The following is a 13,128-nucleotide window of genomic DNA, read 5'->3' on the forward strand; positions in this document are numbered from 1 at the left end:
TAATCACTATTAATTTTGTTAAAATTAAAAAACAAAATACAAATTATGAAGAAGAAAAAAAGGTTTTTGATTAAATACCTCATATGCTTGTGCATCCTGGACTAGATGTGTGACAGGCATAAGTGCCTTGCCAGCGGTTGTGGCACCAGTCCCAGTATTTATCTGTGTGATATAATAGAAGACCAGGGATTATCGATGCATATCTGGATATCAAACTCCATCAATTAACTTTGAGGCCACTCAAAATCAATATGGCCGCCAATTCACCTGGCTATGTTTAAAAAAAAAGGCCTCCTGACCTTGCAGAAATTACTGTGCATCATTTGTTTTGGATAGTTTGCTAAAAAGCTTGGATTTACTGTTAAATTTCAGCTTTTATATCAATTTGGCAATACAGGTTCTGAATATTATTCTGCATTTGAAAAGAAAATCCAAGATGGCTTTCTCACATTTCTTTGAAAGATGAATCTTCACACAAAAGGGAGAAACCTTTCTGTGTTCCTGTACTGATGTCTAGGCCTACTATCTGTAATTTTGCTTACTGGGATGACATAGCCAGGATTTTTCTACAGGAGGTGGGGTAGTGGTGGTGGAGGTGGGGTAGTGGTGGTGGAGGTAGGGTAAGGGGGTAAGGTGACTGTCAAGGGGGAAATTTGAAGAAAATTGGCAAAAAAAGCCGAGAAATGTAAAATATCACTTTGGTCAGCATCACAGAGGGGGGGGGGGCAGTGGAGCAAACTGTCACACTGGGTGGGGAGGACTGTCCCTCCTTGCTTTCTGGTTACACCACTGACAATTTGGACGTAACACAAACAGAACCGCAATAGTACTGTTAACACGCTGTACGTGCGCGTTGTCACTTTGTACTTCAAAGAGGACAAACTGTATCTGCATAATTGAGTGGGTAAAGACGTATAAAAGGGTAAAAGGTTTGGCCCAAAATGTTGTTAACTATTGTTTATTTGCAATAAATGCAATAAATGTAATATATAAACGAAAAAGCAAAAGATAACAACAAATATTAAATAAATATTTTCAAAAACTACCAAAATTTCGAAAATGACAAAAGGGTGGATTCATTTACAATTTGGACTGGAACTCTGAAAAAAGTACACTAATATAGTGGTCTATTCATAACAAGAAACAAAAATATGAAACAAACTGACCAATTATACACAAAGGTGCTGGGAAGTCGGTTTCAGTTGTTGCCATGGTTTTTGTTGTCATGGTAACATAATTGTCTTAAATTCATCCACTTATAACTTCATTTCTCAAAAAAAGATGAATCTCATGAAAGTGATGAAAAAAGGTTATTTTTGATATTTCATTTGGTTTGCTTTTCAGATGGAAGACAGGCAGTTTTGGTAAGAGCACTGACATGAACCTTCAAAAATGATTGGGGGCACAATCTGATCAAAAATACACGGAAGGGTCCAAGGTGCATATACACTTAGTCATAAATTGATCGATAAAAAATGCATGCAACAGAAAAACTCAACATGACTTGACTGTATAATATTAAAACATGCAGAAAATGTAGGGATAATAAAAACACATCCAAGTTTAATTTGAACACGGTATAACTAGATGAAAATGAAATCGGACACAAACAAGAAAATGTTGTTGCTGACTCAAGATTTTCTTCATAATTATGTTTTTTTAAATCCAGAAAGGTTTAACATTTCTATCCTTCTTCTCATCTTTGGATTGGATTTCTCTTGGATTTAGAGATAAGTACTGTATGATTTTGCCGGCGATGAAATATTGGCCGATTTACGTGTTCGTCATGCATCTGTTTACTTTGTCGCACAAAAAAACACTCAAGATGCCAGGGTTTCTGAGCGCCGCAGATATGCGCCGAATTCACAAGTACGGCTGAGTTGGATTTGAAAGGTTGATAAACTCTCAGCAAAAGAATTGAAGTACCTGCACCCTATTGACTCTCTCCATACAACAAAGATGGTGCCTTTTGTTGCCTGTATTTCATTCTGCACTACTTACTGTCATTTCTCCGTCAGATAAATGTGGTCACCGGGAAGGGGAATAAAATGCCTGATTTGTATGTTCCGCTACAGTAACGCTACACTCGTGTAAACTGATATAAATTTAGTTTAACTTGGATATGAGGAGAGGGAAAACAAATACTCTGTACAGGGTTTTGGATTTCATGTTTTTGTTCTTAAGCTTATTTGCTGACCAGGATTCGTGATATATTATATCTTATTTGCTAATGACTATCATCTTTGAAATAGTTGGGAAGATTTTGACGATAGTTTGCTGGTCGTATTTTCTAAGGAAGGGTGGGGTGCATGAGCTTCTGTGCCCATAATGCTTGCCTGGCAAATACACAATAACAGCTAATAACATATATACATTTTGGATGTTTGCCAATAACTTTCTCCCTGTGAATGCAGTCATCAATACAGAATTCATAATCATTCATAGCATGTTTTGGAAAATATTTGGTTAAAATCTGATGTTATCATAATCATACTTAAATACACGCAGTAATAATTATCAAATAAAAAAATAAAAATATGGGTCAAGTCCAAACATACCTGATATTGCATAAGTTGTTGTTCCTCAGAATCCCTTGGCATCTTTGAAAACAATTGACATTAACACATTCTTTTTATTCATCTAAATCATCTATTGTCAAACATTCTTTTTATCCATCTAAATCATCTACTGAAAATCAAATCAAAATGCTTTTGCGTTGTTTTGCAAAGGAGGGTAAGTTACGGATCTAAGGATGGCATCGAGAAAAAAACAATGTTTTTATGTAAAAAATTCTTTGTTCATGCAGAATTGGGACTTGTTTTGAACTCTGAAGCGGTTTAATTTGTGTATATTTGTTCTCAAAATGTATGTATGCATTTCCAACACATCTACTGAATGCAAATATGAGTCAGACTCGTACAAGATGCATACAAACATACAAACACTCTAACTAACTACATGTAGGGATCTGACAAGGGGTGATGTTGGGGTTGATTCTGAAGTTAATACTTCTTTTTGTTTTTTGTTAAGCTTGACCATGCCGTAGCCAGGATTAATTAGGGTGAGACTTCCAAAATGTGAACCTATTTGGGGGAATTGGCATGCATGTAACTTTTTGGGTCTTTTTTGAAATGTTTTGTGTGAATTTTTATTCCAAATTTAGACATTTTGAGGCACATTTTAATAAACGTTCATAAGAAAGTGGACCTTTTAACGGACGGGAAGAGGTGTAAATTGCACACCTCGGTTACCAGGTCTCAACTTAACATTGTAACACTGGCGAATGTGGATTGAAGCGACATTGTTTAATCTTGTTTTAAAATCATTGTTTAATTGAAAGGCCATAATGCAGTGTTTCCTAAAGAATATTCTGCTTTCATAGCCATGCAGCCAGTGTGTAGATTGCCCTTTCCAAAAATAGTGTTTTCAGGCAAAATCAAGATCAACAAAAGACAAGAATTCATGGCAAGGGAGTACCCTACATCCATTAGAAATTCTTGCTTATTCAGATTCACTGGGCTGGGTGCTGGCCTCTAAGTAACTGAAGTCCTATTGGTCTCTTGACCTGGCCTAAAAAACCCATATCACAATTACAAAAAGTTCCTGGGATTTGCATTAAAGGTCCTGCAAAACTATTATCAATAGCTTAACTTGAGGATTCCTACAACTTGAAAAAAAATTTCTTGATAACAATTAATGCATACACACTTTCAGGGTGATCGAAAAAAGTCACACAAAACCTTTGCAAATGTATCATGCACAGGGTGATACAAAAATTGATTATACAATGTCTATGATTGTGATGGAGTTTAATTGGGCTGTTCCAGTTAAAATCTATACACCCCCAGGAAGACAGCCTTAATTTTCCACACAGGGAGTGTGAATTTCAAATGGGGTTACCTGAATAGGCGACTATTTGAAATCTACACACAATATGTGGGAGATTAAGGTCTTATTTTCCATAGGGGTGATGGATTTGAATGGAATAGCCCGTTCACAAACAAATATATATTAATCACACTTTAAAACCACAAATTAACTACACTATTCATACATGTATAGAAAGGTTACTTGTTTTGGCATCATTTCTATGAACAACAATAAAGGAATTAATTTTTGCATCTTAAATTTGGGCAAAAACAAAAGAGCACAAAATTAATTTGAAAATGAGGAAAAAGACCTTTTGGACAGTTAGTACCATGCAGATTTCCAAAATTGCAAAAAGTTCTCAGAAATAAGTGCTTTAGGCTCAAAATTTAAGCTAATTTTGTGGTATTGGATGGAGATTTGACCAAAAGTCTCTAGAAACTTCATATGAGCACTGGCATGTCCAGGATCTTTTCCTGCGGGGGGCTCAGAGGGGGCTTTCAGAGTTATGCGGGGGCCTTAATGGCTAAAATCACCAAAAAACGGCTGAGGGTCTCCAAAATGGAAAAAGAGCTTGATGAGGGGTGGATCACATGTGATACAAAAACAGTCCTTTCTCTTTCATAACAACTGCCCGAATAGAGCTTGATCATAGATCACTTTCTAATTTTAAGGTTTACAGGCTATTCCAGTTAACATCCATACACCCCTTATGGAAGACACAACCTTAATCTCCCACACAGGGGGTGTCGATTTCAAATGGACTCACCCATTCAGATAACCCCATTCAAAATTCACACTCCCTGTGTGGATGATTAAGGTCATGTATTCACAAGGGCGTATGGATTTCAACTGGAATAACCCAATGCTTATCAAAAACCACCTGTCCAGCTTGTTCTGTATGAATCATATCGAGGGTTTGGGGCAAAAGGGGCCTAACCACAATAGCTGCCCTATAGATAATTCAACCATTTCTGCATTCGATATTGTACACAAATTACACCTGGCAGCTATTATAGACGGGGCCTTTCTTGCTCTAAACTCCCGATATTATTGTTGTGGACAATTTGAAGAGAAACATATAAATTTCATTTGTTCAATATAGAAAGTGATCTATCTAATTGGGTCTGTTCCTAAAAACATCACAACAAAACAAATATAAGCGGGCTGTCAATTTCTTTGGAAGAGGGTCCCAAATATCAGAGACTTTAGTCCATTTTTTTGTAACCCCATATCAGAAGTTGAAATTATTTTGTTATGACTCCCCTTTTGCATATCAACAAATGCAAAATGATACGGGTTTTAGGCTCTTTGAAGGCATGTGGAGTGCTCTCATTGCACTCATTTTAATCAATTACCCATTTTGCAATTGTATTTTTAAAATAAAATCTTCTCAATCCACACATTGTAGTGTTAATAATTTTATGGCTACCTATTTTAGTATATGCCAAACAATTATGTCCTTCCCTTTTAACGAAAATGACAGCACCTTCTATGAATCAATGGGCTGTTCCATTTAAAATCCACACTACCCCTGTGGAAGATTTTGGTAATATCTTCTACAAGGGGAGTATCAATTTCAAATGGAATGAACACATTAGGCAGTTCCATTTGAATTTCATACACCCCCTGAGAAAGATTCAACCTGAATCTTCCACAGAGGGAGTGTGAGTTTCAAATTGGTTATTGTGCTAATTCCATTGGAAATTCATACTCCCCCTGTCTTCCACAGGGGTAGTGTGGATTTTAAATGGAACAGCCCAATCTTTGTCTCAGAAGCCAACTCAAAATAACACTTCCTGCTATCTACTGAAGATAGCAAGTACTGACTGAGGCAAAGAACACATCAAAAACCCTCTCTACTCTTTTCTGAACAAACAAAAACAGGTGATAAAACTGTCACTTTGACTAATACATCATGCCAATTAATGTGATGCTTCTAAGAACTGACCCGATAAAATAATCCATTTAAAAGTTTAAAAATACATACTTAAATTAGGATGGAATGACTTTAGTGGTCAAATGCTACTCACCGCTTGTGCGTATGCGTTATATGCGCCAAACTGTGACAGCATGGGGTTAGCGAAGACACCCATCGGTCCTGCGGCCATCTGCTGCATACGCCTCATCTGACGCTCCTTCTCGGTGTCGGCAAATTTGACGACGAGACCAGTGGAAGAACCCTATATAGGGAGCAGGAGGGGATTATGGGTATTTTAGATGAGCAAATTATGACAGATAGGAAAAGAAATATATGTGTGGGTTAAACAAGGACAACAAAAAGTGTCAACAAAAACAAGGACAATAAAAAGTGTCAACAAAATGCACAAGAATCAACAAAAACATGTGAAAACAGGTGATACGATACAAATTAAGTAGAAATGAATGCAAATGAACAAAAGGTAAACAAAATGGAATAAAGAACAATAATGGATGTGTCGAAGAAAGTAAGAAGAAAGTATTGATAGGTCAAAGGTCAATGAACAAATATTGATGAAATGGATGTGATGGGGAAAAAAAGAAATAGAAATTGTCAATTTGCTGGTTTCAAGAATGTGACTGATAAAACGTGGAAGAAAAAGAAGTTGAGAACCAGTCTACTTCATAATGCAGTGCAACTAGTCAATGATATAGAAAATACTGTAAAGATTTAGAATTTTTCTCTAAAATAAAAACACCATTATTGATCCCAAAAATAGAAATACAAAACTGGTACATAGCAACAACACTAAAATATATAATGGGTGAGGTGCGGTTAAATATTCCTAGAAACATTACTCCTGTGATGCGCCAATCATATACCAAGAAATAGTAAAGCAACTATAAAACGATAGAAAGTATTTCTAGAAACATTCAAAGTTAATGACCACCATGATTAAATGAAAAACCAGTGATAACCATCCAGACATGAAAATGAATTTTAGCATTGAAAAAGAGTTGGTAAAATAAATTATATTTTGGGGCGTTTCAATTCTGAATTTCTTGCGAAAATAGGCCAAAAAGCTTAAAATTTGACTGAGAACAAAAGCACTTGAACATTTTCATGTCTGTTTCGTAGAGACACTTCATCTTATTGTGCATTTTACACAAAATACATTTAACAAATCAAGCCAAAAGAGGAATAATTATGTTTGTCTGTCTGTTTGTTTGTCTGTATGTAAGTAAGTACCTTACAAAGGTGCCAATACAATAGATCTGCCATGCAAAATATCCAAGTAGTAAAAACACAGGCAGTTTACAAACTAATCAATTACAAAAAATTGACTCAATAATGGAATTTAAAAAACCAATCACCATAATATGTATACTACACCAAATTCTAAATAGCTTAAAAAACCACGGTTAAATTTGATATTGGTAATATAGACGGGTGTCGCTCATATGCAGCTACCACATACCACCAAAATTCACAGACCACATCTCACTTCAGTGTGTGATTAAAGTACTCAACTAGGATGCACATAAATATCGAGAACAAAACTGGACAAAATCAAGTATATAAATTTGGAATATACACAGACAAAATGGAGGGGGCGTACGTACACAGCCACATCAAAAAAATCGTACCGTGTTATACCTTCATAGTGTCAAAAATGGCCATCCACTGAGTTGGTTTGGCCTAAGGTTGCCATGGAAACCAAGTAGCGGCCGATGGATGGACGATGGATGGATGGAGGATTAAACGTAACAAATTAATAAACAAGAGAGATCTGCATATCAGTATTGGTGAGGCCACGGATCGCAAAGTATTTATAGGCCTAGCTCCGTGTATATCATCGTGGTGGGAAACAAAACAGAGTATTGTCTTTAGACACATGAAAAATAAAAACAAAACTCGAGGGACAATTCCATTTGCACAAAAATCACAAAACCACAAATACTATCAAAATTAAAAATGACACTATAAAACAACTGTTTTACCATATATGGTCATAATTAATCACAAAACTACCAATTAACAGCAAACTGTGAGTGAATTGTAACACCACAAAACACGAGTACACCACAGTGTTTGTGCGCAACAAATAAAACTCCATTCCGAAAAGACCACACAAAATCAACTTTTCACTATAAATACTTAATTAAAAAGCAGTCTTTTTGATCTGGGTATAAACAAACAACAACAACCATGCAAACTTGACGATATAACATGACATATACACTGAACAATGCTTTCTAGTAATAAACCAACAACATCCATACACACACCTATCAAAATATTGTTTAATAATAAAACAAAATGTTATTCCATCTTGGGTTAGAAACAACGGCAGAAATTACGGCAAAAGATTTCTTACGTATGGTTACAACAACCGTGGTTGTCACCCTTGACTCCAACCCTAGGGACCGTAAATGTTAAAACACCAGTCTGGGAAAACAAAACGAGGGTTTTTCCCCCAAGTGTCCATTTACTGAGCTGTTGCCTGAAACACGCAAAAACTTAATCCATCAGCGGGGATCGTTAAGCCACTACACTCACGCACATTTGTATGTATTGAATTTAGCGCTGTGTTTAAGAAACCATGCTAAATTACACAGTGCTATCTTAAGAACTGTGGACTGAGACTAAGGATGATACACTATTCAAACAAATTTCATCAGAATGTATTCATGAATGTTTACAGATTCTACTCTTATTTTTGTAAATATTATAAAAGTCTCGCAACATTGTTTGAGCCAATGAGAGATTAATGCTCTGCGTGCTAGCGCTTCAACATAAAAGTCAAAGTTTAGAGATATTTTCTCAAAATATCAAGAGCTGTTTTAAGAACTACTGAACCAATACTAGGCTGATGCTTCATGCTGATTCCAAATGTGGTCATAAAAATTTGCAATTTTGAAATATTTGACTGCAAAAAAAAACAACTTGTCATCATCTGCAGTTGACACCTGCATAGTTACTGATTTCAACAAAGGTTGACCTACATGGATTTTCAAGGAATGATTTTGTGGTGCACGTAACCTGATTTTCTTCAAATATAGTATGGTTTGTTTTCAACTGAAATTATTACTCTCAATGGATTGGATTTGCCTAACACCACGCTGATGATTTTTCTTGGAAATGAACCCAAAACGACAAAACTTTTGTTTTAAAATTATATACACACGCTTACTGTGTAGCATATTGGTTTTCAATACTATAACACCAGTAGTTATCACTGTGCATCTTTAATTTCATAACAAAACCTATCACTATCCGGATGCAATTACCTCCCAAATATTTCCCTAATAATCGCATAAAAATTAAAAGCATATTAAACTGGGAAGAGTCCAAAAAAACTAGACATCAAAATAAATAAATACACAGAGAAATGTGTACACAATGTATGCGCTCATGTTACTCGCAGACACATGCCTCTGGTGAATTTGCTATCATATTCATTACATATGATTAAAATTGGTTTTTTTTTAATCAGGTGCAACTCATTTTTCAGGTATATGTTCAAACATTTCTGCTTGATTTGATTTCATAATCCTGCTCATATGACTCAAAATTTGATTTCAAAGTGGTTCATCCAGGGGCTGCTTGGAGGTGCCTGCTCATCCCTAGATTGTAATGCAAAGTTAAACTATTTGGGGCATATTCTGCTGTATATATGTGACACGCTCTGGTCCAAATTTGGCGGCAAATTTGAAATTAAGATAAAGGCAAAAATATGGTGTATAACACAGTAAAATTCATATCTTTAGAACCAAGTATGCTAGAATTTTGGTGTTTTTAGTATGATAGCCTAATGCTTGTATAAAGTAATAACTTACAAACTTAATTTTCAGCCTCCTTTGACCTCCATGGACCAGATCGTGTCACATATACTAACAGCCACTTGGCAAAAGTTTGAAGATGACCAGTGTTGTTCAGCTATAGGGTACGGGTGGTGTTAACCCCCTGAGCACTACCTGCCGATCTAACATTGCCTCTGATTGGTCAATTACGTGATATCTTCACTTTAATCACCAATCAGAATGGAGCTTTGCAAATAATTCACCCCAATTTTTGGTGTGGTGAAATTATTCTAACAATGTTGCTGATTGGTCCAATTGATAATGAAAACTTCTTTTTGGCCAATCGGCAGGTAGTTCTTATGGGGTTAAGCTAAGGGGTATGGGGGCAGCTTCCCCCTCAGTGAAGTATTTCCTCCTCCCTTTTGGGATGCTTGTCACCATGATATTCTAAAGAATTAGTCATTTTCAAAAGTTTTCGTCAAAATGTTAACCATTACTAAAAGAACCAAAAGAACACCTATGTACTTATTTGTTCAAACATATACAAAATTCTCAAATTTTCTGAAGAAAACTGCATCCGTAAGTCATCACAATAGTAGAAAACATGTAGGCCCAGGTTATTTGTCTTCACCAGATCTTTTACTGCTGAAATTCATCTTGAGTCTTACAGCACGATCGACTCTGAGGGAGGGAGTGAATAAACCAAGGGATATCACAGACTCCTTCTAAACTTGCAGTCAAAATATTACTTGTATAAAGACACTTCCTCTCCGACATATCCGATGCATGTTATCTCCTGTGCAATATAATTCTACACCTTGTCTAACAAAAAAAAAGAAAAAGAAAACCTACCAAAATGAAAGTATTGAAAATCCTGTCACACATACTTGTACACAAGTTCATAAAAACGGTCTACCTGTACACTAGTCTCTTGCGACCGGTCATTGTATATCTTTTCCTTCAGACAGACAGTACTTTAATAAGGCTTGTAAAAAGCAATGTCTAGGATTGCTCCACTGATACTCCTGAGAATGAGACTAAAAGCCTGCTATACACTAAAATCCCACCACAAGAAGTCTGCAACATTTTCCTTCCTTCCTTTCTTAGAATCTCTCATTAATGTGCTATTCTGTTTGAAATCCACACTCCCCCTGTATAGAAGATCTAAAAATAGTCTTCCACAGGGGAATACACCCCTGTATATTGGCTTTACTCATACCTTCCACAAATGGAGTGAGTATTCTAAGTGGAGTTACCCAATTGACTATTTTGGGAAACATACATGACTATTTTATTCGAAACCCATACTTTTCTAAATCTTCAACAGATTTACAAATATGCCAAAAATCAGGTTTGAAAAAAAAATTGACCAATTTCATATTATAAGATCTTACATTATGGATTTAACCATCAAATCTACAATATGTATTCCACCAGTTAATCCACCATTCAATTCACCAACAACACCCAGTGTGACAAATCCCTCCTCTTCCCATCAGCACCATCAAAGGAAGCAACATGAAACCGACTGATGTCAAACACCGACCAACAAAAGTTTGTGCAAAGAAAGGTCACATCAAGATTTTTTACCAGATAAACATAGCAGCAGGTTAAGATCATACGATACTACAAGAACTATCACCTATGAAAGAGTTCTGTGACAGTATACAGATAAAGAAAGTATCACGTCCAAGACTGGCATAAAACGCACATGCATGCAAAGAGCAACAACACAGCATTCAATGAACAGAGAAGAAGGAGCTTAACTACTGAACTTACAGGCATTGTTACAGTTCCATTGATATTGTTGATTGCTCCGAGTGCTTCCTTTCTTGTACTGAACTTGATGAAAGCACAACCTGAAAATAGAAAAGGAATAAAATGATTTATTAGGCTTAATTGTTTACTATTTCATCACAATTATGGGTTATTCTAGTTGACATCCATACAACATCTATTCATATTAATGTTAAAAATCAATCAGTAACAGTTTAAACAAAGACTTCAGCACAAAATTTAATAGTTATCCTACATGTATAGCAATCATAATACCATGACAAATATACTACAAAATGATGAAAGCAATACTAAACAAATTTGCTATCTTCAGTAGACAGCAACTGATGATAATGATTGCTTAAATTTCTCCCATGTATTTGCATAGCTATAAATAAGGAATGTCCCTATCCAATACCAAGTCTACTAAAATCACTTTGGTAGATTTTCAACCTATATACATACATCACCTGTCATCTTATCATTACTATTATATTAGCAGTAACAGCCAAGTTTTCCTCTTTCTTTCACATTTTTGTTTCAATTTTGAGCTCGCATATCAGCGAGGTAGATTGCCCAGGTCCACAATGTCATCATTGACAAGTCTAGAATCATACATTAACCTCTAGGTCGGACGCATATCAATCACGCAGACAGCTATTTCATACTCTTCCACTCAATAACTACTCGCAAGCCCTAATGGTAACCGCACAATTAATAATCACCCAACTGACAAAGTTTCATTTTCGTGGATGTTTACCCCTTAATTTAATATCAAAATCATGTACTACCACAAATTGATTTGATGCAGATCCCAAAGAAGTAAGATTCTATCAATTTCAGAATTTCTATCTGCTAATTTTGCAACCAATAAACAATGAAACATTTTGAGGAGAAAAAATATATCTAGAAACACTTCTTAGTGGAATTTTAGGACTATACTACAAGTGCAGTACACCTAGTATTCTTAATTGCTTGCTGCAGTGAATGGACCCTATGGGGACATGAGTAGCGCTGCTAGGCATAGTTTCTTCACACACGACAAGTGCTTTTTGAAGAGATTATCTAAAAACACTATTACTTAGAGAAATAACCTTCTCACGGATGTACATGTTTATAGGCCATGTTGATATGATTATATAAGTGTCTGTCGAAAATCACTCTTGACAGCAATATTACATTACTGTGTTTCCCTTTGTTTTTGCGATCTTCGTTATTTCATTGTTGATTTTGGGTTCAATAACCCTTTTGATGACAAGAGTTTCTATTAGAGAGAGATTTTATACGATTTGTGTAAATAGACCAGTGGTTTAACAACTCAATGGTTACTCTTGAACATGAAGCATGATTAAACTGATATCATTGTGAACACACATAAAAGTTCTGCAAACATAGATTCGTGTATCTGCTCGGCACATATCAATGGTGCTTACTTAGCCCAATTTATTAAATTCGGGTAATGAAAAATATGAAAATATTGATATACTTTATCAGGGTTTCTGTATCTCTTTGGTTCGTTAAATCAATGTTGACTGGCGATATACGCGATAGTGGTTGCTAGTTAGTGAACTTTTATCAAGTTATGATAATAAAATAATAAATAATCCACTGTTTTAAGTGTCAGGATTTGTCTCCTCTTTCTTTCTTTTTTCCTCTTTTGGGTTTGTCTAACACTTTCTCACACACATCTCTGTACATTTTTGTAATTTTCTATTTTCTCACTTTCTATCACCTCTCTCAATTTGTTTTGTCTGTCTCTTT

At 35.6% G+C, this 13,128-nt stretch overlaps 1 protein-coding gene across 1 annotated transcript in view; it reads right to left on the reverse strand.

Moving 5' to 3' along the window:
- LOC140142728 (CUGBP Elav-like family member 3-A) overlaps positions 1–13,128 on the reverse strand; it is a 250,638-nt gene that overhangs the window by 56,422 nt on the left and 181,088 nt on the right. Inside the window, exons 5-8 of the mRNA XM_072164723.1 lie at positions 11,371–11,450; positions 5,901–6,050; positions 2,559–2,600; positions 79–162 (exon numbers count right to left, since the gene is read on the reverse strand). Coding sequence (XP_072020824.1) covers positions 79–162; positions 2,559–2,600; positions 5,901–6,050; positions 11,371–11,450 — 356 coding nt within the window. The remainder of the gene's footprint in view (positions 1–78; positions 163–2,558; positions 2,601–5,900; positions 6,051–11,370; positions 11,451–13,128) is intronic.

This window comes from Amphiura filiformis, chromosome 20, assembly GCF_039555335.1.
Source record: "Amphiura filiformis chromosome 20, Afil_fr2py, whole genome shotgun sequence".
NCBI lineage: Eukaryota > Metazoa > Echinodermata > Ophiuroidea > Amphilepidida > Amphiuridae > Amphiura > Amphiura filiformis.